Source organism: Magnolia sinica, chromosome 16, assembly GCF_029962835.1.
Source record: "Magnolia sinica isolate HGM2019 chromosome 16, MsV1, whole genome shotgun sequence".
Lineage (NCBI taxonomy): Eukaryota > Viridiplantae > Streptophyta > Magnoliopsida > Magnoliales > Magnoliaceae > Magnolia > Magnolia sinica.
In genome coordinates this window covers 69,970,480-69,997,367 of record NC_080588.1, presented here as the reverse complement: position 1 = coordinate 69,997,367, position 26,888 = coordinate 69,970,480, and the positions used below count along the sequence as shown (strand labels likewise).

Genomic DNA, 26,888 nt, shown 5'->3' with positions numbered 1-26,888 from the left:
ACCTTGACCCTTAACAAATGTTATATGTTCATTATTTTTCAAAACAATACACTATAAAATCTAAATTCTATATCCTAAATTGTCTTCCACATGACACCCACAACCATCCATCTCCACCTCAAATTCCTTCCCGTAATTATTATTTTTCCTCATCACAACAACCATAATTATCCCTCTCTATACACAACCAAAAATTGCTACCATCTCTAAGAAAATATTATTTTGCAATAAAATAAATCCATTCAAAATGTTTTCCACCTATCACTAACTTTCATATATAAAAAAATGTGGTCGTTGGGGAGCAAAAATAACACTTATTTTTAGGGATATAGAAGTTATTGGTGGTACCTATACACTGAAAAAATTGATGGTGGTGATGTACGTACAGAAAATGCAGTTGAATGGTGTGATAATTAGTTCGCGAAAGATATACTTGAAAATAAAAAATAAAATAAAATAAGATTTTTAAGAAAACAATAAAGGTATAATAAGAATATCCATATATGCACTAGTTTCGTTCCAATTTGACAAAAAAAAAAAAAAAAAAAAAAAAAACACTATCAGAAAATCATCTAAAGGAATTTTTCGAAGTACTATTTTTTGGGGTATTTAGCGTTGCCATAAGACTACTTTAGTCAAAATCCCTACATACACCAAGCTTACACGCTGAATATTAGTTATATATACTTACCCACTTGGCAGCTCAAGTGGGCCACACTATATCAAAACAAAATTATTCAGTGGCCCACCTTAAGATCGAAACTGCCCAAATTCCTAGTCTAGAGAGCCGAACACATTCACGTGTGCCATCTGAGGATGGAAACAGTGCTTTCGTTTTCTTCCCAGGAGTTTGGGTAGTTTGGTTTTTCGGGTGGCCCACCGTAAAAATCAAGGCCATCCACTTATCAGGTGGGCCGCATGTGAATAAAAGAAATGAATGGTTAAAAAGTTGACCATGGCTTGGACTTCAAACTTTGTGTGACCCAGCTGGGTTTATGATCAGATCATCTACAAGGTAAGCCAAACACGGACCTGATGAGGGGAGACTGATTGCTTGCAACCCAACCAAAAAATTCCATGCAGTCGAAAGCTAGTTGGGCCCACCATGATGTTTGTGAGATAACCACCGACTAATCCATTAATTTTGCCGGCTACTTGAGTTTTGGATTTGGATTTCTCACAGACATCACAATGCCCCCTTAGCTTTGGATTATAGAGTAGGCCTTCGTATACCACATGAAATAAAATGGATTAGAAGTCTATTGTTGAAAACTTATTTAAGGCCGTAGAAAAGTTCTGGATGCAGTTGATATTTGCGTTAGATGATGAAAAATAATAAGTGTTGTATTTGGCTTCACCACGCTATTCTCCTAATTATTCTAAGCACTTTTCGCGTTAGGCACAACTCTTAAAACTTAACTGATGAAGAGTTATAATCAAACTAAAACTTACTATTTATAGTAAAAAAGCAATTAAAATAGGAAAATGACCATAGATTTGATGGTATTTCGCAAATTCAGCTTGTGCAACCCAGCGTAGTAAGTTGGAAGGCTAAAGTAGTTCGTTCTACCCGAAAATCATATATTTTACGTCCGATAAATTATTTCTGATTACAAGATCGCCCAATTTAAAGTCTGGCAGTCCGGATCACTTCTATGATCTACTGGGCCTTTTTTTATCCATCTTGGCCATGAAACTGTGCGCAACCCACTGTACATCATTAAACCAGGTGAGGCCAAAATTAAAGTAGATCTTAAGCTCAACTTAACCACGCCATAGAAATATGTGGAGATTGAACACCAACCATTAAAAACCTTTTGGGGTCACAAAAGTTTTGAATCAAGCAGATATTTGTATTTTTAACTTCATTCATGTCTTTGTAACCTCGTGAATAAATTGGATGACGACTAAACATTACAGCGGGACCTAAGGAAGATTTCAATATTGGGGTCATTGTCCAAACCGCTTTTTGTAGTGTGGTTCACCTGAGCTTTCGATCTACTTGATTTTTGAGATCATATTCTTAAATAATCGGGCAAAAGTAATGAACAGTGCTGATATAATACGTACATCATGGTGGATCCCACGGAACGTTACCATGTCAATACAGTGCTTGAATCAAGCTCTTCCAAACTGCTGGGTAACGTTATGATTGGAAATTATTTTAAAATTTCACCTTCTAAACACGCCGTGGAATGGGCTATCAGTACGGATGAATTGCGTGACCGTGTCAACAGGCAATAGGGATGAACTGCGTGACCAGGTCAGCAGCCAATTGCGTGCCAACGGCAGGGATCTGTTTTATGTGTGCACGTGAGTAATAATGAACAAAGGAATTTTGACCAAAGTAGCATAGTGGCAATGTCAAATACTAAAAAACACAGGACTTTTTAAAATTTTACTGTAAAGTCGCCTAGCTGCTTTTTTAAAAAAAATAAGACAAAGTTAGAGAAATCCATATTGTTTTATTATATGAATCCAAAAATGAGGTAGATCCAAATCTTAAGTGGGCCACACAACAGAAAATGGTAGAGATGGTACGCCCATGGTTGAAACAGTCACAGGGCTACAGAAGCTTTGGATCAAGGTAATATTTTTATTCTTTTAGTTCATATTTCTGGTAAAGACATAACGAGCATTTGGGCCACTTTATGAATGATTTAGATGGTATATAAACATTACAGTGGAGCTTAGAATGGTTTGAACAATAGGCAACTCCTTTCCACTCTTTCCAATCGTGTGACCTACTTGAATTTCATATCCATCTAATTTTTGTTCTCATGTCTTAACATGATCTTCTAAAATGGATGGATGAAGTAGATTTTCCACAAACATCACATCGGGCCCAACATAGCTTCATGACAGGAACTTGGTACAAAGCTTTTGCCCCAAAATCGTTGTGGATTGGGTAGCCTGCGTAGCTAGAGAGGGATAATCAGGTGGGGGTTATTATAATGTATGTATTTTATTCACATAGTCCATCTATTTTGAAATATCATTTTAGGGCAAGAGCCAAAAAATAAGGCATGTCAAAGGCTCAAGTGAACCACATAAAGAAGTGAGATTGAAAAATTACTATTGAAAACTTTTCAAGGGTTATAGAATTTTTAGATGTAACTCATTCTTTGACTTACGACATTAAATTAAAATTTGAATCCAATAAACAGATTGGATTCGATACATATACTAAGTGGGGCCCCAAAACCCTTAACAAATAAGAACCTCAGCCCCTTAACACTGCAGGGAGCAATTTAAGGGCCCCAATTGTGTGGGCATTCCATATAACATGTTCATGAGATTATAATTAAATTGATCCAAGACTCGGGTGGGCCACACGTCTGGATTTAGATTCATTTTTCTTGAAAGTGAGATAGTAAAATTTACATAACAAACTTATTTGGTGGAGTGTAGGCAAAATCTCTCAACCGTGCCCTGCTAGGCACGTGACAGAAGTTATTGTAAACTCGGTATGAGAGAGAGAGAGAGAGAGAGAGAGAGTTTCAATGCGGTGCTGTTGAAGAGTGCCTAAAATAGTTTTAATGGTGGGCAAGCCCATCTCACTTTTTATGGTATTATGGACCACTTAAGTTTTAAATGCAGTGCAGTAAATGTGTAAAGTGAATTTCCATTACTGCTGTAGACATTTAAATGTAGTAAAAATTACATAAATGCTCTTTTCTTTCAAGAAGAGAGAGAGAGAGAGAGAGAGAGAGAGAGTTTCAATGCGGTGTTGTAGAAGAGTGCCTAAAATAGTTTTAATGGTGGGCAATCCCGTCTCACTTATTATGGTCACAGAGAGAGAATTTCAATGCGGTGTTGTAGGAAAGTGCCTAAAATAGTTTTCATGGTGGGCAATCCTGTCTCATTTATTATGGTATTATGACCACTTAAGTTTTAAATGTAGTGCCGTAGATGTGTAAAGTGAATTTCAATTACTATTGTAGACATTTAAATGTAGTAAAAATTACATAAATGCTCTTTTCTTTCCTTAAATTCCTTTTTCCATGTCTTTAAATAATTCAAAGATTTGTCTTGCCAAAAACTAACAACTCAGTAAATTTATATTACATGAAAACACCTTTAAATTCTTAGTTCCAGTCATTGTCCCTTGTTCAAAAATTACCAGGATGCTAAATCCATCTGGTTGTTGTGAGTTGAGCCTGTTGACGTAGATCTTCACTCTCAAATGGGATAGTTACAACAATCTACTGCAATTTTTATTTTTATTTTTTGTTATTTTTTGGAATATGGCCAGTTTATGTGGGCCCCACCAAATCAACTGTTCAAGAAGGATGTTTTGGTTTGCATTTCATAAAAATCGGCAACAAGTGCACATCACGGTCACAATCCTCCATGCTAACACTAATTGCATGGGTGAGACATGCGACTGTTCACTAGTCTCTTTTAAAATTTTATTCATATTCCTCTCATAGAAGCCCTACTTTTGATTAGAGATGGGCACTTGATGACTCAATCTGGCTAACTCGACTCGTTCATATCCGACTCAACCCAAATCAAATGGGTGAGTCGGTTCGAACTAAGTAAGCTTTGTTCAATCTGAACTCAAACCGAGTCGAGTTCGAGTTATCTAGTAACTCAACTCGACTCGATCCAAAACCGGACTCTCTAACCCTACTCGCCGCACCCTACCCCGACCTGATACCAAAATTTCTCTCTCCCTCCCTCATCCTCCTCATCTTCCAAGCCTGACAACCACCCACCACCATCACCCTCCTCCTCCTCCTCCCTCTCCTCTCCACTCTCTCGGTCTTTCCCTCCCTCATCTCTCAATCTAACTCAATGCCAACTCGACCCGACTCGATACTTCTGACCGGATCAAACTCGATCCAGATCTGTCCAGACCAGACCGGACTCAAATCGAGTCAAGCATGCTAAACTAGGTATCAAGTCGGATCAAGTTCAGGTCAAGCCTATTTCAAAACCAGATCGAGTCAAGTCATCCTAACTCAGTACAACCCAACTCGATGCCCAACTCTACTTTTGATGTTTATGGGGGGTGTTTGGACCTTAAATTACTTAAGATAAGTTACTTATATCTCAAGTAACTTATCTTAGTTTCTACTAATTAAGCTGAAGTGATTAAGTAACCTTAAGTAAAAATTAAAAAAATTAAAAAAAAAAATTTACTTATAATTGATCATAAACCAAACTTACTTATCTCAAATAAGTTACCCATCTACTGCTGTAAGTAGAAAAGGTAACTTATTTGGTATCAAAACGAGCCCTTAATGGTTGCACTTGGCTCCACAACAAATTTGGGTCCTGTATCTTATGGGCCCAACCATATAGGAACTAGACCCATGACCCTATGACCCATGCACTACACTTAAAAGTATGGAAGTTAGGACTGCGTTGATCAGGGACCATGCACTACACTCTCATCAAGCCCTATGGGCTCAAATCCTTCCACCTTCTAAGATCAAAGAGGTGCCATCCTCTATATTTAAGGTAGACATGCAACTAAGGGCCCTTTTGGATACCACCAAATAAGTTACTTTTAAACTTATATTAAGTAATTAAGTTATTTTTTTTCACTTAAGTTAGTTTAGTAAAAATTATTGTAAAAATAGCTTATGTACAAAAGCTACTTATCTTAATAAGTTAATTTTTTTTAATATATATATAGAGATTTATTTTAACTAATAGCTTTTCTACTCCACTCTCACGGTCGTGTCAAAGGAGGCTCCCTCTGGATGAGTCCATATCAATGGAGGCCCCCACATGGTGGACTATCTACATTGAAGGTGAGGCTCACAAAGTGGATGGTCCACATAAAAGGTGGGCTCTACATGATAGATAACCCTGTATTAATGTAAGCCACATATGGATGGCCCACATCAAAGGTTAGCTTATAATAATAAAAAGCACACATCCAAAGCGGGCTTTTATGATGGATGACCCACTTCAAAGGTGGGGCTTGCATGATGGACGATGCACATCAAAGGTGGGCTCTGCGTGATGGGCAATGGATATTGAAGTTGGACGACACATGATGGATGGCCAATATTGAGGTCGCCCCACAAGATGGACAATCCACATCAAAGGTCGGCCCGTAATGATGAATGACCCACATCCAAGGCAAGTCCTTCATGATGGGCAACCCACGTTAAGGTAGGGCCCACATTATGAATAGTCCACATCAAAGGTGGGCTCCCCATGATGGGAAATGAATAATGGTGGGCCCCACATGATGGATGGTCTACATCAAAGGTTGGCCCTAATTATGAGTGGCCCATATCCAAGGCAAGCCCTACGTGAAGGATTGCCCACAACAGAGGTGGGGCCCACATGATGGATGGTCCACATCAAAGGTGGGCTCCACATGATGTGTGGGGAATATTGAAGGTGGGCCCCACCTGATGGACAATAACATTGATGGTGGGACCTACTTGATGGATGACCAACATTAAAAGTGAGCCCTATATAATGAATGGTGCACATTAAAGGTCAGTTCAGAGTGATGAATAGCCTACATCCAAGGTAGACCTTGTATGATAGATGGACTACATCAAAGATGAGGCCCACAATGAATAGTCCATATCAAAGGTTGGCCTCACATGATTGATGGTGGATGTGCGGGGGACCTAACTTGAGGGACAATTTCTTATGATGTTGGAAACTAAATATGATTTTTCTACTTTTTTGGTTGATAAGTACGTTGGTTAAAACTGAATAAGTAGAATCGAAGATAATCTACTTATGGCATAAGCAATTTATCCAAAGTAACTTAATCCCTAATTGTAAAACTAGGGTCTTACATTAGACCATCCATTGTACATCCACTAATGGATGGTCTAGGTTTGCGATGGAGACAACGATGTGTATACTGCAGAGTTGGATAATATGGATTGTATGGAAGTAATGACCGTAGTAGAAAGGAAAATCTATTTTACTAAGGTGCATTTGGCTACATTAAATATCATAAAATTTCATGATAATTGAGTCTCATTGTGGATGATCAATCGATCTTAACCATTTTTTATTATTGATGGTGATGTAGAGGGTGTTGCAAACATATTCTTAGCACAATTGGACTGAAAGAAGTCCAAATAGAAGCAGACATAATCCGCCATATCTGGCTCAATTCAACGTAAGGCAAGAACTGAGCCCCATTTATGTCCAAATCAAATAAATCCATTCCGAATAGGGAGAAATTGTTATTCGAAGTGTGAATTATAAATCGTCCATAACTTTTGATCTGGGTATTATTACGGGACTTACAGCCTATGAATTTTGATTGTAACAAGCCATCCAAGGTCCACTGACCCACATGAGTGGGTCATGTTGCTCCGTTTCATGAAAAAATACTTCCAATTCAAAATTGCAGTTAAAAAAATACTATTTTTAGTAAGTTTTAGTTTAGACATATCTCCTTCATTTTAGAATTTTTATTATATTCAATCTTCGTAGAACTTGCTTTTAATCATAATAGGAATCATCCAACATTATTAAATTATGACTTTCTATTTTGGTAAATTTCACTATTTCATATAAATTTTAGTTTAGTCGAATTAAGACTCCTAATTAGGTTCTGCTTTTCTTTATAAGCGATGTAATCGGCAAGTCTAGTATTATTAATTAATAAATTTCTAATTTTTTGTTCAGGTAGATTTAAGAATATTCTTGTAGATTCAAGGTTTTGCACACCTGAGAGGTAGACAATGACCTTCCTCGTCACACTTTTTTCCTGCATCAGATAAACCACAAATATATAAGAAATGAAACACACGAACCTTTCATATTCAACACAAAAGACCAAAGAGTGGACGGTTAAGATCTTCCAGTGAAAGATTACTTTCTGGCATGAACAAGGTGGGTTCCTTCAAATGAATGGTCTAGACAATAAACCACGGCCCCCACTTGCTCAAAATGAAAATACAATCCGAGGATCATATATACTCCACCAAGAATAAGGCTGCTATTGGCCCGGTTTGGGCCTTATTTTATGCGATGTCCGGGTATGGGCCTCGGCCCAGAAATAAACGAGCGAGATCCTGCGACCATTCTCATCGGATACCGTCCATTCCCTACCCACTGACCGTAAAATGCACTGAGAAGAAGAGGGGATCCATGGGGGCCGTTGGATTGGTATGTGTGTGGTTGTGATGGTGTGGTGGGGTATTTATGGTTTCACTATAGCTGATTAGTCGTGTAATCAGATGTTTAGTAAAATGGGATTAAATTAGGAAAAGATAAGGATATTTATTGTCTTTTAGACAAAGAGAGAGTGAGGAAATCTTCACTTATTTAGTTCAAATGGATATCTTACACGCTGCATGGCCCACTTTCAGCTTCAGTGGCAAATATCCGCTTTAGAGACTCATTTGATTAAAAAGGTGGAGTGAGGCGTGGGAGTATGAGATTGACCCAGAGAGTGACACATGGCACTCAGTACCGATCAGATAATCCTAACCGTCAATTGAGGGCTGGCAAGGGACTGAAATTGTTTGGGGATGCGCAGAAGCTACCCGCGTTAGAATCAAACAAGCGACCCCGAGTTAGAATTAAATAATAATATATCAAACAAACCAAGCACACACGGAACATAAGGTTTTACATGGAAAAAATTCTCATGGAAAAAAAACCACTGCACAAAGCGACAGCGAATCTAATATGATAATGAATGTTATAAGAGAGGGAAGAGTTTATAAATCCAAAAATACACCCCGAATATTATAATAATAATAATAATAATAATAAGAAAGAAAGAAACGCTAGATTTCAACTCTTTTTACTCACCAAAAGCCTTGGGCATGTTTCCAATGCCCTAATGTCCGATTACAAGTCCTTAATAATGATTAAAAATGAATTGGGAAACATAACCCACAATTCCACAAAACTGCGCAAGTTGGTCGATGGGAGTTTCGATCATATTGAATGTCATTGACAACCCATCAATGGGATTGAAACCACCTTCGATCACATCGATTTGGACTCGAAAACTACCCAGCAAGCAAATGCCAAAATACGGAATTTTTTCGATTAGATCGAGTGGGCTACCGATGGAATTGAGTGGTCTCTCAATGCCATAGACAGATCCAATTACAAACAAATTAAAGACATCCGACAACAAAAACAGTACATAGCATTTCTAAAAACTGAAAACTCGACTAGACTGGGTCAAGTTGACACAAAGACTCTACCCGGCTCAATATTTATAAATTAGAAAGTTAGGATTAAGATAAGTAATATAAAATAAAAGTTCTATCAACAAACCACTTAATGGTGCATTGGTTCAGTTCATCTTTCATGGGGTAGCAATCCTTCTGTAACTCACAGAGTTGGGATCACATCATTCTAGGAGTGAGTTTCCCAGCTACTCAGTTTGAAAACTCATCAAGACAAGTTGAATTGGCAAATTCTGAGTTAACCCAGCAAGTTTTACAACTCTGAAAAAGCATTCCAATTTTCATTTATACGAATGGGAGGCCTCATGGTTCGGTGATCCAGACCAGTGGTCTGTTGGACCCACCTTCGATGGACCATTGCTCAAAAATCTCCTTAATTGGTGGCGACTCAGCCGATTCAACTTGACTCGGATTCGGATCCAGCCTTTACAATGAGAGTCAAGTGACTCTACCAACAAGGTAAGCGTTTCATCTGTTATAGCTTGGTCCTATTTTATATTCATAGCCTTTAAATAGGTAGTATTATTTAAATATTTCTATTAACTTACTAATTAAAATCAAGTTGAGTCAAGTCTCTGAGTAGACAAGACCCAGCTGGACATGGAGTCGGGTTGAGTTTTCAGGTTTTTAAATTATGGACCCAACCTGACCTGCCTTGGACTCAACTTTAAATGGATCCACTGGTTGAGTCTTTCTGAAACATGGCCAGGTTATCAAATGGACCGGGTCCAGAGCCACACAAGTTCACCCAACCCTAGAGGTGGGCATCGAGTTGAGTCGGACCGTATTAGGTCCAACTTGACTCGATCCAGTTTTTGCAACTACCTGACCCGAACTCGATCCAATTCGGGACCGAGTCCAGCAGGGCTGACTCGATCCGAACCAATTCTTTGCTGACCTAACCCGTACCGAGTCTGACTCGGTCCAGGAAACTGAGTCCGATCGAGTTGAGTTTGTCCCGTCAATTCGGATTGGGCTTGAGTCAAGCCAAGCCGGATACTCTAATGCTAGGAAAGAAACCGGAGGGAAATCGGGAGATAGATGTAGAGAAAGGAGGACAGAAAGAAAGAGAGGAGGGAAATTGGGTGAGAGAGGGAGAGAAAGGAGGAGAGAAAGGAGGGAAGGAGAGGAAGTCGGCTCGGGCTGCGGGTAGTGTTAGGGTTCGGGTAGAAAAAAGGTAAAGGTTATAATAAAAAAAATTTAAGTAAAAGTTGACTTTATACTACCCAATTCTGGTCCAGAACGGATCGGACTGGATCGGATCGTATCGAGTTGCTACATGACCCCGAACTTGACTCAGTTTGGCATCGGATCCTAGTGGGTCTACTCAATCTGACCCGACCTCGGCTTTCGGTTCAGGTTGGATCCAACCAGTCAGGTCGAATCCTGCCCACCTCTACCCAACCCACCTTGCCTTGGACTCATGCCTTTATATAGGTCAAATTTGAACCACCCAAAAATGGACCCAACATATACCTGACCCAAACCCAATCTAGAACTGACCCTTAAAAGTCTCTTCAATTAATGTAACTTAATTCAATTAACTAAAGCATAAAACCTCCCTAATGAAAATATGCAGTAGGCTTTTTAACTGGGGATCTTTTACTACAGACCCATCCCAAACCAGACCCATGGATACATTGGTCTGAGTCTGAATCTTTTAATTTAGACCCGACCTGAACCATCGCAACTTATTTCGACTTGGACGATCCAGACCCAACTGACATACTAAATTTGGAGCCAAAATCCAGACCTGTCTATTAAATGTGTTGGGTATGGAACTCCACTCGACCCCAAACTTAGACCCATCCCAAACTGCGCCCATAGATAACAGGTATGATCTGGATCTTTTACTTCAGACCCCAGCCAGATATGAACCAGCCCAACTATTTGGACTTGGACCAGATCCAAACCTATAACCAATATACCAATGGACTAGTCTGGACTCAACCATTAAATGGGTTGGGTCTTTTACTCCTATCGACCCTAGCTTAGACCTGTACCAAACCCAGACCCATCGAGATCTTTTACTTTAGACCCAACCCAAAATTGAACCAGCCCAATTTATCTTGACTTGGACCCAATCCAAACCCAACCCATATACTAATCGACTAGGTCCATGCCTGATTATTAAATGCGGCAGATCTGGAACTCCCCTTGACCCCGACTCAGACCCATCCTAAACCAGAACCATCGATAAATGGGTCAGATCTGGAACTTTTAATTAAAATGAACCCAACTTATCTGGACTTGAACCCGATCCAGACCCAACCCATATGCTAATGGATTAGGTCTGGAGCTAAAATCCAGAACCGACTATTAAATGAGTCAGGTCTGGAACTCCCTCGATCGACCCCAACTTAGACGTGTCCCAAACGGGCCCATAGATAAATGGATCAAACCTGGATCTTTTACCTTAGACCTGACCCAGACTTGAAATAACCCAACTTATCTGAACTTGAACCTGATTCAGACCCAACCCATATACTAATTCACTAGGTCCACATTCCAACCCAACAATTAAATAGGTCAGGTCTGGAACTCCCCTATCCAACTTGGCTCGATCCATTTGTATCCCTCATCTTGCCCCTACACAACCTACCTGCCCACAATAACAAAGATCAGTGACATCCAGGTATGACATGGATATAGTATGATTTGGTACTTCTACACTCAATATTGGAGTAAATATACATTACCGATTTTGAAATAGCCAGAAACATGTAGTAATTGCACAGTGAATCAAATCAACAAATCAAAACACAAAATACAGTGTACCGTCGATGAACAATGACTATACAGCTGATTCTATCCCATCAACATTCCCATTCTCCTCTGATGGCTTCTGGGCTTCCTGCAGCAATGCTTTTACCACTTCGTGGAACCGGCGCCGGAAGGTCGGCAGCCACGAGAGTGTCAGAGAAAAGCCTTGCAACCTGCTTTAAACATCCAAGTTTAAAAAAAGGATGTCTAAGTCCATAGGAATGGCAGTCAAAACTTCAAGATACAATCATGTGCCATGATTTCTTGCATTCCCAAAGGGTTTGTTTGGCTCCCTGGAATTTAAAAGGGCCTAAAGAATTAGTTTCATGGAAATGAAATACCTGAGAAAGAGATTCTGTTTGTTGTGTTTGGGTACTAGGAATGTAATTCTGTGGAATCCATAATCGGTGTTTGGGCACATGGAAAGAATTGACAAGAATTCTACTATTTATAAATAAAATAAAAATAAAAAAGTGACAGTTGGGGAGGAATCCATTTCCATGGAGTTTGCAAGCTGGAATGCACCACAAAAGCTGGAATCAGTTTCCAACTGGAAACTGTTTCTAAACCCTCCTAGATTCCATTCCAGATGGGTATTTTTCTCAGGTGCCAAACAACCAAGAAAGAGACATGATCTAGTGAGCTCAGTGTATGGAAACCTTTCCATGCACCTACTTGCATTCGGGCTCGTTGGTATCCACATCACCTATCTGGACCGTCTATTGGCCCAGTTTACTCCTCATCCAATATTATGCACAAGTTACAGCAATCTGCAGTTGTAAATATACATGATTGGACCTCTCTGCTAGATTGGATCTTGTCCACCCATCCATGATTGGATGTGAAAGAGTCCAAATGAAACTAGGTGCATCAAAATGTTTCCATACTGGGAAAAATGTCTTGCTTTGTAAAAATGCAAGGAATTAAGAAGATCCATTTACAGTACCTTCTACTAATACCCTTCAATTGGGCTCTTCTAATTTCATATTGGGGAGGAATCCCACCATTTATCCAAGCTTCTATTCTGTCTTCATCGCCACAATAAAGAGTCAATTTGTCTAGATATGCTTCTTCTGTCAGCTGTAGATTAGCAGCTTTAATCTGCTCTTTCATGACAGACATGGGCTCAAACAACCAGTCGAAAACCCTTCCCTCAGGCCGATTAACATTTGTCAGTTCAGTATTATCACCTGACGGCATGAAAAATTGATATTAACAATGATGAACATGGGCCAAACATCCATACATTTGCATCAGCAAACAAACTATACAAAATTCTAGTTTGAATTGATATTAGACAAAACACAAAACTAAGGAAACTAGACCTACCAATGTGGGGCCCATTCCCAACTTCCTCATACCACCAATGTGACCAGGGTCAGATGGGTCCTTGACCATCAATCATGAAATTAATAAGTCTTCCTAGTCAAGCAACTTGGTGGATTGGGACCTGTTTGGATGCACCCCTTAACGACATTAGAATAAAATAAGCCTCCCCTGTCCATATTTTGTGGACGCCGAGTCATTAGTGCATGAGAACTGATCACCTACAAGGTACCACAACTTGGGGTACCTTACCAAATTTCCCACCAACATGTCACTTCTGTAGGACATCAGTACAATGAAAACAGTAGGCCCCTCCATGAAGATCACCTAGCACAGAAATCAGGTGCATCAGCTCATCAGATGGTCCAAACCATTGGAATCAATGGACAACAGATGGTCTGACACAACATACATGTTTGACCCATCTAGTGATCATTGCAGGGCCCTACCGTTTTCACAGTTCTGATTTCCTACATAAATGGCATGTTCGGGCAAAAGATGGTACGACACCACTGTACCAGAAGTTGTGGTACCATTGCCTGTAGGCAATCTGTTCTCTTGCTGCATTAGGCAAAATGGGACGGATGGATGCATTAGATGCCCCCTCTGTCCACAAAATCTTCCCTAAGATGAGAATGCCATGATAACAGGAAGGGTGGACCATTATCATCAAATTCACATTTTGCGCATTGGCGGATGCATTGATCCACCTGCATTCTAGGTAGTCCTAAAGGATTTTGTATAATACTAAACATGTAGCATGAGAAATGAAGCTTCTGTTCATACGCATAAGAAAGCCAGTGGAACCGCTCTTGATAGAGCGGAGAAAACACTGCAGGAATGTATAAGCAGGAAGTCCAATATTCACAATCTTGTTCTTTGAATGTTGCCATTCTTCCAAATCCGTTATCCCAATAGCACCAACCCCAATAAGCTCTTTTCCAAAGTATTCACATCCCTTGAAGAAGTTCTGCCATACCTGATGCATGCCCACTACTAATTAGCCCATATACAGATAGGACATGAAAATGAATCAACCGCACTCTACTGTATTCTTACCGTAACTGCTTTCAGCTCCTGCATTCTCTTCATGGAAGGTGTCCTCATTGGTGGTTGCTTCACATGATTGGACTCAGTTCGCTTTAGACGAAATGATGATGAAGTGGGTGCTGTACTGCGGTACTTGGGTCTGTACATCCACATGAGTATATGCAATGAAACCATAGATTAAGCGGCCATGCAATCATTTGTAACATGGATGGATGTAAATAAGCAGAAATGCAGGGAAAGTTTAAGGAAGAAAAATTAGAAATCTGTATCTTATGGAAGAGAAATAAGGGAATCTAGACATAACAACATGGCACACATGTGATACATCTAAGCATCTCATCAGGTGTCCCCTACAGCATAGATGCCCCGATCCAAATATTGAGGTTCACCCGGTCGTCTAATGGGCCTCAGAAACGTCAATTATGAACAATTATTCAATATTTTTAAACTATCAGCCCATTTAATGAGCGGACCGGCCTGATTTTGGGTCAGGGCATCCTTGTGGTGGAGCCTGACTGATGAACGGCTTGGATCACTCACACATGGGAGCTGCAAGTCAATTGAAAATTGAAATGGTACTCAAACTAATCATGATAAACAAGCAAACTCGATCTGATCCACTATACATCTATACCTTGGAAAGCAGGATCCTTCACGCATGGAGAGAAAATCATTTGTGTATTCATCAAACATGGAAATGATGGAAACAATATAGAGCAACCCTCTCTTTGTTGAATTTTCCTAACAGGTAAAACAGTGAACAAGAAATGAGAAAAGAGTATTTACGGAGTTGATTTCAAGCACTGGATCATTGAAAAGGAGGTACTCGATACTATGAGAAATAAGTATTTACAGAGCTGATTTCTCTAGTTCCTATTGTAGTATTGTACCTGATATGCAACAGCTGCAGCATAGCATCCCAAGAAAAAACTTGAACAAAAACCAGCTAAAACAGCTAAGGCAACAACCATTGGCCACAACAGAATCAAAAGCCCGGCAAATGGAACGCAGACAATTTCTAGAAAAGGCCCCTCCCTTCCGATAAGGTCATGGAACAACTGCTGCCATCCTTTGTATAGCATGATAGGAGCTTTATAAATTACTAGGATGGTAATAACAGGAACATCAATCAACACTCCTAAAGCTGCTGCCAATGCACATCCAGGTATCTGAGAAAGCCTACAAAAGAAAAGGTGGATGAAACCTGTGATTCAGAAGACAAAACCCACTTCAGCAATTCTCAGCCTATGTTTAAGATCATAAGGCAAGCTTCTAGATTGGGTCTGCATAAAGTAACAGCAAGAAAAATCTCAAAATACTACAAAAATAAATCTGAACGAAATGGAAACCAGAGAAAGAAAAAAATGCAGCCTGTTTGGATAGAGAATCCAAAATATCTACACGTAAAACCCCCATCGAATCCTCAACAAATGGAGAACTGTACGTGGAATAAAACAATTCCAATGTTTGGTTCTGAGTTTTGTTTTCCATGGAAATATTAAAAAGTCAATGGTCAAATAGCAAGACTTGCCGCTTGTAACCATGGAAATCTACATTTAACAGGCTTTTGGAGTAATGGTTTTACTCATCTTCTGAGGAAAAGATATGAATGAAATCGATTTCCCCCTTCTTTTGGTCTCTCAAAAAGAAGAAACTGTCACATCAGGGGAATTTGTATTCTTGTCCACAGTTCTCGACCTTCCCAAAGGTTGGACTTCAAAACTTGACAAGTAACGAACAGATGCATTGCCACATTCGAGCTGTAACTGAGACATGACGCAGCCTTCATGCGAACATGTAGGCCCAGCCAATTGAAGAAACATCTAGAAGTATATATGTGGTATTGAAGCCTATACTCCACCAAAGATACTTATAAATCAAACCCAAATACTTGAAAAGACCATAACCCTTTACCTAAATACTTGAAAAGATCAAGCAAACACTATGGATTTATTCAAATCCTAAGTGATTCATTAAAGAAGTCGTTGAAAAACTTAAAATCCATTTTAACTTGAAAGATTTTCTAAAGGTTAAAAGCTTAAAACTCTACTCGGGCTCAACCAGCATGCAAGTCCAAGTAAACTCCAAACACAGTTGAGTACTTCATCAAGCATTTGGAGTTTAATAGACTTGTTTAATCTGAATTTCCTATTTTTACAAGAATTCGATCGAGTTCTTCAAGTCCTAATCAAATTTCTTAATGTGTTTACTCAAGATTCTCAGATTGGTAAAGAAACCAAGTTACCCCCTCAACTCTATTTTCTTCTAAATCCAAAACCAAGCAAACACAAACAAACACTTAATTTCTACATGTGCTTGGCACAACTGGAAATTGAATTAAACTATGTGTCTGACAAACATTACTTGATTTCTAAAGACACGTCGCCTTTCGACTCGAGCAGACCATCCATCACAGAGAAGTAGGAGTGGAAACAAACATCTGCAAAGTCGCGCACGAGAGTACAACCTCTCAAAATGGAGCTCCAGGTACCATCCTATACATTAATTGCAAAATCAATCATTCTCTCAGCAGTATAAAACTGCAATGTAAAAGCACAGACATTGTAATACAATGCTTAGCCCAACTGAATTCCCAATCAGGTCAGTACTTTATAGAGGTCGGCCATCATTCAGTGATTCAAAGCATTTATCTGGTGGGTCAGCTCTGGATGGGTGACAAAAAAAAAATCCCGAATTCAAAAATAGCAGCAATATGAATCAGTTAAGTTCTAGTGGCCCCACCAGCATCACATATGGGCAACGGGCTTCTTCCGGTTGCATTTTAAACATGGGTTATATTTACTTTTTAACCGTCCAATGCGAGCCAAACATCAGATGGCTAGGACCACCCAATGGGATAGTTGCATGCAGCATCTCCCATCCATAGTGAGCCAACCAGATGAACGCTACGGATCCATAATATGTGGACCCCGCGCCAGCCTGAAATACTGAATAGAATGAAGATGCAGTCACCTACCAAGTTAGTGTACATTCACCCAAAAACCATACTATAAGAGAGAGACAGAAACTGAATTACAGAAAGCCAAACATCACCAAACCATATGAAAATATGTACCACAAAGCATCTGACAAGCTTATTCGGGACACCTTCGAGAACGGCCTCAAACGTCGCCATCAAAGGTGAAAAAAATCCATACCCAAGGCCAGTTAAAAAGCTCCCAATTATCGCCATTACCAGCCATAACAGCAATGGAATCAATAAGGTCAGGAACAAAAGACCCTTCAGCATTACGCCGAACTTCTTCGTTCTGTCCAAATTCAAAAAACCGCATTACCATTTTCCCAATCCAAAAAGACCAAACAAATTTGAAAAAATAAAAATAAAAAAAATTAATCCAAACTTATATGAAATTATTACTTTGCAATGCAGTAGTATGTCCAAACGACATGGCATGGCCACAACCCAATAATCACCGCTGAGTTTCCAAACGCCACCACAAGGAAAACAACAGGTCCGATTGCAGCCGCTGCAAACGAACCGTTCAGATCATATTAAGAAAAATCGAAAAAGAAATGAAAATTGAAAGAGTAAGGCAAATACCTTTGACAATTCCGAGAATTAGTAGAAGCAAGAAAAAAGGAAAAAATGCCAGCAAATTCCATAGATGAGAGACAAATCCTCCGGGAACTTCCATTTTCAGATCTTCAATGCAATTCACTGAAAAAATTACAATAAAAAAGAATCTCAAAAATCATTTTCATGAATAACCAAAAAAAAAAAAACCATAATACCCAAAATGTCAGAAATGCAAGGTTCCTATTTCTCCGAATTTCAATGCAATTACAATCAGAACAGTACAAAAATTCCCAAGAACTGATTTTTCTGATTAAACAACGAAAACCCACAAAACCCAAATCGCAAAAACTTTAAATTTCAATGAGAAAAGAAAATTACATTAAAGCAGAACTGATTTTGATGAGAAATCATACAAATTCATCTCATTTCGATCCTAGGAACTTCCGGTTTTCGGATCTTCGACGAAATTTCAGTCAGGATTTCAGTAACAGAACTCACAATAACGGATATATATATATATATATATATATATATATATATATATATATATATATATATATAAAGCACAGACCAGAAGCAGATTCGATAATGATTTTATTTTTATTTTTTTCCATATTTTTAAAGCACTTTTGTGACTGTTGCATTGCTTCTACGCAACATTAGAAAATAAGAAGTATATCATGACCGATTATAGCTTTTGAGTGGCGATGGCAATGCAATTCTCTTTACAGACAATGGTCTGTTTGGCTGTTTATTTTTTAGGATTCGAGGGAATATGATATTTGAAAATGCGGTGCTTTGCTTTATCCTCTGTCTATGGACGCCACATTTTCGTGCATCCACATCGTCTGCATCCACGTGGCATATGTGTAGGAGGACGCGGATTTCGCGAAAGGATCCTGGGTGGGGCCCAATGAAATTTATGTGAGAAATCCATTCCGTCCATCCATTTTGCGAGTTCATTTAAGGACTTACGACCAAAAATTAGTTGGAAAAAGAACTCAAGTGGGAGGGGAAATTGGGGAAAGAAATTCCTACCGTTGAAACCTTCCTGGGCTCCACCTTGATGTTTATATGCTATCCAAACCGTTTATAAGGTCATTTCCAATGGGATGAAGTGAAAACACCAAAAATATATCTGATATAAAAATTTCATGGCCATAAGAATGCTTCAACGGTGCTTACTGAATTCCCACTGTTTCATCTCGTACAGACCATTTGAGTGTTAGATTACATCTTGTTTTTTGTCGCACATCCTAAAATGAACTCGCACAACGGATGGACGGAATGGATTTCTCACATACATTTCAGTGGGCCCCACACAGCATCCTTGGGCAGGAACTTCCTGCCAAAGCCTTTCGCAGGAAATCCGCGTGCTGTGTATGATGATCTTAACCATTCATTATGTGGGATCCGGTATTGATTGGAGGTTATGAAAAAACCTGTTTCACTTGACTATTTGGGCCGTTTGTTTTCCTGTTTACCAACGTAAATGATGGTAAATGACTGTATGGATTGATCCACGCCGTCTATCTATTTTATCATATCATTTTGGGACTTGTGCCGAAAAAAATTAGGTAGATTATAAGATCAAGTGGACCAAACCGCAGCAAACAAAGGGATATTGACATCCATCATTGAAAAGCAAAGCCATCCGTGGGTCACACACGAATGTGTATCTATGATCCAACCTATCCATATGATCACGTAGACACAGATGAAGTGAAAACACAAACATCAGCTTGATGTAAAACTCCTATGGCCCACGAGAAGTTTTCAATGGTGGGTGTTTAATCCCCTTGTTTCTTGTGTCGTGGTCCACTTGCACTTTGGATTTGCCACGATTTTTGGTTCATGCCTTAAAATGATCTGTTAAAATGGATGAACGGCATGGATCATACACATATATTATGGTGTGCCCCCACAAAATTTTAAACTTTTGACTCGGTGTCACTGTAAAGTCAAAACAAAGGTCACTGTATATGGCGGCTGGGCGGCTGGTATGTATTTTACGCGGGAAATAATGATTATTTATTTACTCTTATTTCCAACCGTAAATAGGAAACAAACACCCCTTCGGCCGTGTTTGCCCGGCGCTAGATATGGGATCAAGACGTTTTAGGAGGTTATACTGGTTACATCTCATCTCCTTTTCTGTTTGGGACGGATGAAAATCATTACACCGTACCTTCATAAACAGCGCCTGGATTCTGCCAATCCGGGATAAAAGTTTTCACCGTTGGGTAGGGCTCACCAAAATATCAATGAAATATCTACTCCCTTCATCATTTTCACCTGCTTAAATTTAGCCATGTTGTTATTTTGATACAGCTATAAAGTAGTGAATGGGGCACACCGTGAGAAGCAGTGGAGATGCAAACCCATCCACTTGTGACCATCCAAACACACTGCGGATATCCCATGGGCTATCCCAAACCCATGAGATCCACAGACAAACACTGATACCACGATCATTACCTTAAAATCCATTCCATCCCACCAAATCCCATGAGATCGGTCCGGCCAAACACGCCCTTAAAGGATGGGCCATCTTCTTACTGAATTTGAGCCATCGTTTTGTACCATTAAACTGTTTGACACATCGAATGAATGGTTTATATCTATTTTTATGCCACGTGACGAGATGGAGGCAGGTTACCACCATGCCTCCAAAGGACGCTACTTAACTGCGACCCCGGAACCTGAGATGTTGGTGGGACCCTGACCTTGGGGCCCACCTCGATGTATCCGTTGTACATCTACTCCGTCTATTTGTTTTTCCATATCATTTTATAACATCGGCCGAAAAGTGTAGTAGGTCCAAATCTCAGATGGACCACATCACAAGAAACAGTGGTGAATGGCCATAAAAATCTTTGTGGGACAAAAAAAGTTTTGGATCAAGCTGATATTTTTGTTTTCGCTTTATCCAGGTTTTGGGGAGCTTATCAGCGGGTTGGATGGAAAATAAACATTTTTTGTGGCCCCCAGGAAGTTTTTAATAGTGGGTGTTCAATCAACACTTTTTCCTGTGGTGTGGTCGTCAGGAGATTTGGATCTCCTTCATTTTTTGCATGGTGCTCTAAAATGATTTGGAACAATGGATGGACGGATTGGATAAAACACATACATCATGGTGGGGCCCACAGAGCAATGTCCAGTGGCTACTGTCAGTAGGCAATCCGCTTCCACGTTGATTGGATGTTACGAAACAAATTTCTTTCATTCGGCAATCTAAAGAATGGACCATCTTCTTACTGATTTTGAGCCATTGATTTGTGCCATTAAACTGTTTGATAAAAAAATGAACGGTTTTGATTTATTTTTCTATGCAACGTGATGACATGGAGGCAAGTAACCACCATGCGTCCATGGGTATTGGCCTATTGGGTCCTGGATCCAGTGCCTCTGCACGTTTGGTATACGTGGGCTAGATCGGAGACGTTAATTTTATAGCTCATGCAGTGAATGGGCCAAAATTTTATACTTCAAAAAAAAAAAAATAATAATAATAATAATAAATAATAAATCTAACCATTTAATAGGTTGGACACAATTGGACTCCAAGAGACTAATCTCAGCGGTTAATCGCATCACTGTTAAAAAGTCCATTTATTAGATGGTTACGATGATCCAATCAAGTAAAAAAAAAATTCTTAGTGACCAACGAATAGAGAATGGTCCGGATCATCATCCACACGTGCCACGTGTACGGTCTAGGATGTGCTGCAGAGGCAGTGGATGAGCTGCTGCTCAACACCAGTTCGGTTTATGCTCTGTGTCGTGTTGTGTTGGCACGCGTGGGAAGCAACTGCAAGCGGGAAAGCATGCAATTGGTGGGAAATAGTACGACAGATACGTCTCTATCGTATTTTGATAGAACCAGCCTTTCGCACGTACACCTGGCTGCAGATACGGTGGATTGGGACCGTCCAATTAGTGGGCCGTACCGTGGACGGTCTATGGTTTTCAAAATCACATGATTTGGTGGAGTTCTAATGGATGGTAGAAAACGAATCTAGTTCAAAGCCGACATTCCATGGGAAAGTGAAAGAAGGTGGATCACCACCCTAGTGCACAATGGGTGTATCCAGATCTATCAAGAAATCTGGACAGGCAAATCCCATGGGATTGGATTGTATTACGGTGGATTGCTTGCAATCCCATGATATTCAAAATTTAGCGAGTCATCTGCTGGAATGTTTGGAGGGGCGGACGGGATTTGCCCTATCCAGCCCCTATCGCGTATGGACGGGCATGGGAGGGCAACATATCCCATATGATATATCAGACTCGTTCTCATTGGTGTGACCAATAGAAATATATATTTGATCATATCTATATTTAGTATTTATGGTTTAAATACGGGTTTGCACTTGATAGACGGAGTAGATTTACATACATATACACAGTGGGCTCCATATGGGACCCATTGAAGAGCTTAAATTGAATCAGGAGCGTCCATATAAGAGGTCCCTTCTGCGTATGCACAACAGTTTTAAAGATCCTAAATATCCGATTTATGGCCTTTAGATGGATGGTAGATGTATAAATGATCTACAGTGGCGAGAAAAGGTGGGCAAAGGTGCTTGTTTGGATTATCTGATTGGTTTTGTACAACCCACTAGATAGACGTTCTAATGCAACTAGAGGTGGGCATCGAGTCGAGTTGGTCTAACTCGTCTCGATCCAATGTTGCGAAACCCCTGACTTGAGCTTTATCCGACTTAGGATTGAGTCTAGTAGGCCTAACTCGATCCAAACAGGATTTTGGTTGGGCTGATCCGAACCGAGTCTGACTCAGTTAGAGATACCGAGTCGGATCGAGTTAGCTACAGTTCGGATTGAGTCAAAAGCTCAACTAGATCAGGTCAAGGCTGGCTGCACTATAGAGCGAACCTAGACTGATCTCGAGTCAGCCTGGATGAACCACATCGGCCAGGCTAATCAATCACAGCAGGTCAAGCCATTCAATTAAAATGAAAATAAAAATAAATTATATATTTGTTAATGTTGTTGTGCGGACGGGTGATCGAACTGGGGCTACTACCTGTGTGGACAAGTGGTTGGCCCTGGGCTGCTAGGGGTGCACACAAGTCGGTTCGGTCCGGTTCTGAGTTGAAACTGGAACTGAACCGTTCCTAACGGTTCTAGAATTTTTAGAACCGGAACCGGACCGTTAAAATCGGTTTAGTTTCGGATCAGTTCCACGATTTTAGGCTTTTTATAATCCAACCCAATTATGTGTGTGAGAGAGAGAGAGGAGCAACAAGAGATAGAGAGAGAGAGAGAGAGAGAGAGAGAGAGAGAGAGAGGATCGGCGACAAACATAGGCAGTTGCAACAGCGACTTATGGTATTAGTTTTTTTATTTATTTTTTGATCAGTTCTACATACCTCCAAATCGAGAACCAAACCGTTGTAATCAGTTCTTGGATTTTTGAAACCGGAACTGGAACCAGTGCACTTTAAAATCGGACCAAACCAGACCATTTGGTCGGTACCAGTCCGGTTTTAAAAAGAGAGCCGCTCGCAATTGCATTGCTGTTTGATCATCCACCAAAAAAAAAAAACAGGAGAGAGAGAGAGAGAGAGAGAGAGAGAGAGAGAGAGAGAGAGAGGGAGGGAGAGAGAGAGAGAGAGAGAGAGAGAGAGAGAGAGAGAGGAGCTATACGGAAGGGTGCGGGAGTTTGGGACTCTGGGATCTGGTTGGGTGCAGTGGTCAGCTTCTAGGGTTAAGGACTGGTAGATTTAGTATTTTTTTTTTCTTTTGAATATATACTACCTGATTACCGGTTCAAGTCGGGTTTCAGATCGAATCGGGTCCAACCGGATCGGATTTTAGTTCGAGTCGAGTCCAATTACTGTGTAATCCGAGCTTACTCGGTCGGAATTCGAATCCGCGTGGGTCTACTCGACTCAGCTGGAATTCAGATCCGTGTGGGTCTACTAGATCCGATCTGAAACCGGCATTTGGTTCGGGTCGAGTCAGATCCGCCGAGTTGAGTCCAGTAGCAAGATGGCTATTGGTCAATGCCCTATGGGCCCATCATAATATACGCACTATATCCAAGTTGTCCATCCGTTTTTCAGGATCATTTTAGCGCATGATCCCAAAAATAATGGAGATCCAAATTTCAGGTGGACCACACCGAGCGAAAACAATGGTGATTCAACGCCCACCAGTATTTAAAAATTTTAAAATTAAAATTAAAATTAAAATTAAAAAAAATCGTAGGACCCACTGTAATGTTTATTTGCCATGCAGGCCTATAAGCTTCATCCACAACTTTTGGTAGCCCTCCGGAAGTTTTTAAACGTGGACGTTCAATCACCGCTGCTTCATGTGGTGTGGTCCACCTGAGATTTATATCTGTCTCATTTTTTAGCTCATGCATTAAAATGATATGGAAAAATGGATGGACGGCCTGGATAAAATACAGACATCATGTTGGGGCACAGCAACTCGCTATTGACAGCGTCAGTAGGCAATCCGCTTCCGGCAACGCCCAGCTCCTCCGGCAATAGTTCGGAAATGTCGGGATATCGTTCATCATGGGGAATTTTTGCTTGTGGCCCAATGCGGGACGCGGATCAGGTGTGTTGATGTGTTAAGCGCTGTTGGGCCCAACGTGATATGTGTGTTTAACATCCATGCGGTCCATCCATTTTTCCTCCTCATTTTAGGGCATAAACCCAAAACTAAAGCAGATCCGAAGCTCAAGTGGGCCACACCACAGGAATCAGTTCTGATTGAACGCCCACCATTAGAATCTTCTTGGGGCCCACAGGAAAATTTGGACCAGGGTGATATTTGTGTTTTCCCTTAATTCAGGTATGAGTGAACTTATCAACAGGTTGGATGACAAATAAGCATTAGTGGGGTCTTATAAAGGTTTCAACGGTGGCTGTCATTATTCCCACTGTTTCCTGTGGTGTGGTCCACTTGAGGTTCAGATCTGCTTCGGTTTTGGGTTCATAACCTAAAATGAGCTACAAAAACAGATGGCCGGCGTGGATACAAAACACATACATCACGTTGGCCACAGTGCCAAACACATCAACACACCACCACTTGGGGGGGGGGGGGGGGTGTTGTCAGCATTACCTAATCCGCAACCACCATTGAAGCGGTAACATGCGTTCCGGTCACCGACAGGACCGACTGATTTGAATGGGCCCAGTAGAAGCTATGTGGGGCCAACTAGGATGTTGGTGAAAAATCCACTCCGTCCATCAGTTTTGCCAGCTCACTTTGGGACAAAAATCCAAAATTGAGGTGGATCCAAAACTCAGTTGGGGCACACCGATGGACTGGGTGGAATTTTCACAACATCACGGTGGACCCCACATAAGGCAATATACGTTGATTAAGAGGCCTAAAAAAAGTCATCTGTTGGACAACCATCCAAGGCCTAGGTTGGGTTGGTTCAGATCTTGAACTGGGTGAGCCTTGGCCCTTTGCTGGATCCAGCCCCGTTCAAATCTATTTTCTATTGGGCCGGACCATTTGCAGCCTTAAAATTCTATTTCTTCTTATTATGAAACCATTAAACACTATCAATGGACCGTCATTGCATGCTACTCAACATTATTTCCTGAAGGGAAATCAACCTAAGTAGGGTGGATCATGGATTCGGTGGATCCCTACTGTGGAGCCCACCGTGATATATGTGTCTTATATCTATACTGTCCGTCTGTTTCGCCAGCTCATTTTAGATCTTGAGCCCAAATTGCAGCAGATCCAATTCTCAGGTGGACCACACCACTGAAAACGGTGGTGATTGATTGAATGTCCACCATTAAAAACTTCTTGGGGATCACCAGAATTCTTATTTACCATCCAACCTGTTGATAAGGTCCCACAGATCTGGATGAAGGGACCACAAAAATATAGTCTTGATCCAAAACTTTTCTGCCCCGCAAAAAGTTTGTAATGGTCAATCACCACTGTTTCCTGTGGTGGTATCCACCTGAGATTTGGATCTGCTTCATTTTTTGCTTCATGTCCTAAAATGGGCTGGAGAAACCGATGGACGGCGTGGATATAAGATACACATATCATGGTGGGCTCCACAATCAGGGATCCACCAAAGCCGCCAACTTGCCTTTATGGCCCGACCAATATGGGCTTCGGGTCAAGCATTTTATCCCAACCCAGCCTACCCGGCCCAACTTAATGTATTGTGTCATCCAATTATCACTTAGGAACACACATGCATGCATGTAGACCGTTGGTTTTCTTTTCTTTCTTTCTTTTTTCTCTTTTCTTTTTCTTTTTTTTTTTTTTTTTTTGGGTCCATTTCTTTCTACATAGGCGACCCACCTGATCAACGATGGTTTAGGAATACTCGCCCTTAAAAAATGGCAATTTGATAAATTTTCAGGCCGGGTTTGGGTTGGGCCATGGGCTTGGTAGTGACTGGCCTAAACCCAGCCCATCTCCACCCGTAGCCTAAGTTCGACCCACCCCCTGTCTAATCCAACGCATTGCACTGAAACTTGGTGGATCCGAACCGTTTATTCGGTGGGTCCCTCTGTTCTTTGGTCACCCTGGCACGTTTCGTGGATGCATCATGCATCCAGAAGTACAAGAAAAAAGTGTAGCTGGGACCATCCAATCAAGGTAGTAAGGACTGATAGACGGACGGTCCTGATTCCTGTGTTAATTTTACACCATTTAAAAAATCGACGGTGACTGATACTTCTCACATGTGCACTGATGTAAAGATACCCAGACCATCCAATCTGTAGGTCTATCAATTAATGAATGGAGAAATACTCTAAAATTACATTAGTCAAGCGATCCTAACCATTAATTGATGGATATCAAATAGATGTTTGAAATTAAAATAGTTAGCTGTCCAAATTGGAAGGTAAAAATCAGACGGTTAATATTATCTTCATAGCGCAATTTCTCATTCATAAACCATCAACAGTTGGGTCAGCAATTTGGACAGTCTGGATCTTCATAAAACCATGTCATGTTTACATTTAAAGAGCCACACCGCCATTTTTTAAATGGTGTAGAACTAACACAGGAGTCTAGCCGCAGTATTTTCA

The 26,888-nt window shown here is 40.4% G+C and overlaps 1 protein-coding gene across 4 annotated transcripts; it reads right to left on the bottom strand.

Annotated features, from left to right (window-relative positions):
* Positions 1-11,787: 11,787 nt before the first annotated feature.
* On the bottom strand, positions 11,788-18,354 carry LOC131229398 (uncharacterized membrane protein At3g27390-like). Of its 4 annotated transcripts, none has more exons than XM_058225345.1 (11): positions 18,250-18,354; positions 17,851-17,969; positions 17,668-17,776; positions 17,365-17,557; positions 16,653-16,783; positions 15,179-15,467; positions 14,923-15,029; positions 14,298-14,427; positions 14,025-14,217; positions 12,859-13,102; positions 11,788-12,085 (listed from the first exon to the last, which is right to left on the bottom strand). In XM_058225345.1, the coding sequence occupies exons 2-11, from the start codon at positions 17,942-17,944 to the stop codon at positions 11,944-11,946; spliced, it is 1,632 nt and encodes a 543-aa protein (XP_058081328.1). In that variant the 5' UTR covers positions 17,945-17,969; positions 18,250-18,354; the 3' UTR covers positions 11,788-11,943. The 4 variants fall into 4 exon arrangements, with proteins under 4 accessions (XP_058081328.1, XP_058081329.1, XP_058081327.1 ...); XM_058225346.1 differs by having other exon boundaries at positions 17,851-17,967; positions 18,240-18,338; XM_058225344.1 differs by having other exon boundaries at positions 17,851-17,967; positions 18,205-18,334.
* Between the last annotated feature and the right edge of the window lie 8,534 nt (positions 18,355-26,888).

Bases quoted from the DNA above. Each gene is read 5' to 3' on its own strand.
- LOC131229398 (XM_058225345.1), bottom strand. From the start codon at position 17,944: ATGGAAGTTCCCGGAGGATTTGTCTCTCATCTATGGAATTTGCTGGCA. The intron at 16,784-17,364 runs GTACATATTTTC...ATTAATGTATAG, and splicing joins AGCTTGTCAGATGCTTTGTG to GATGGTACCTGGAGCTCCAT. The intron at 13,103-14,024 runs GTATGAACAGAA...TCATGCCGTCAG, and splicing joins TTCCACTGGCTTTCTTATGC to GTGATAATACTGAACTGACA.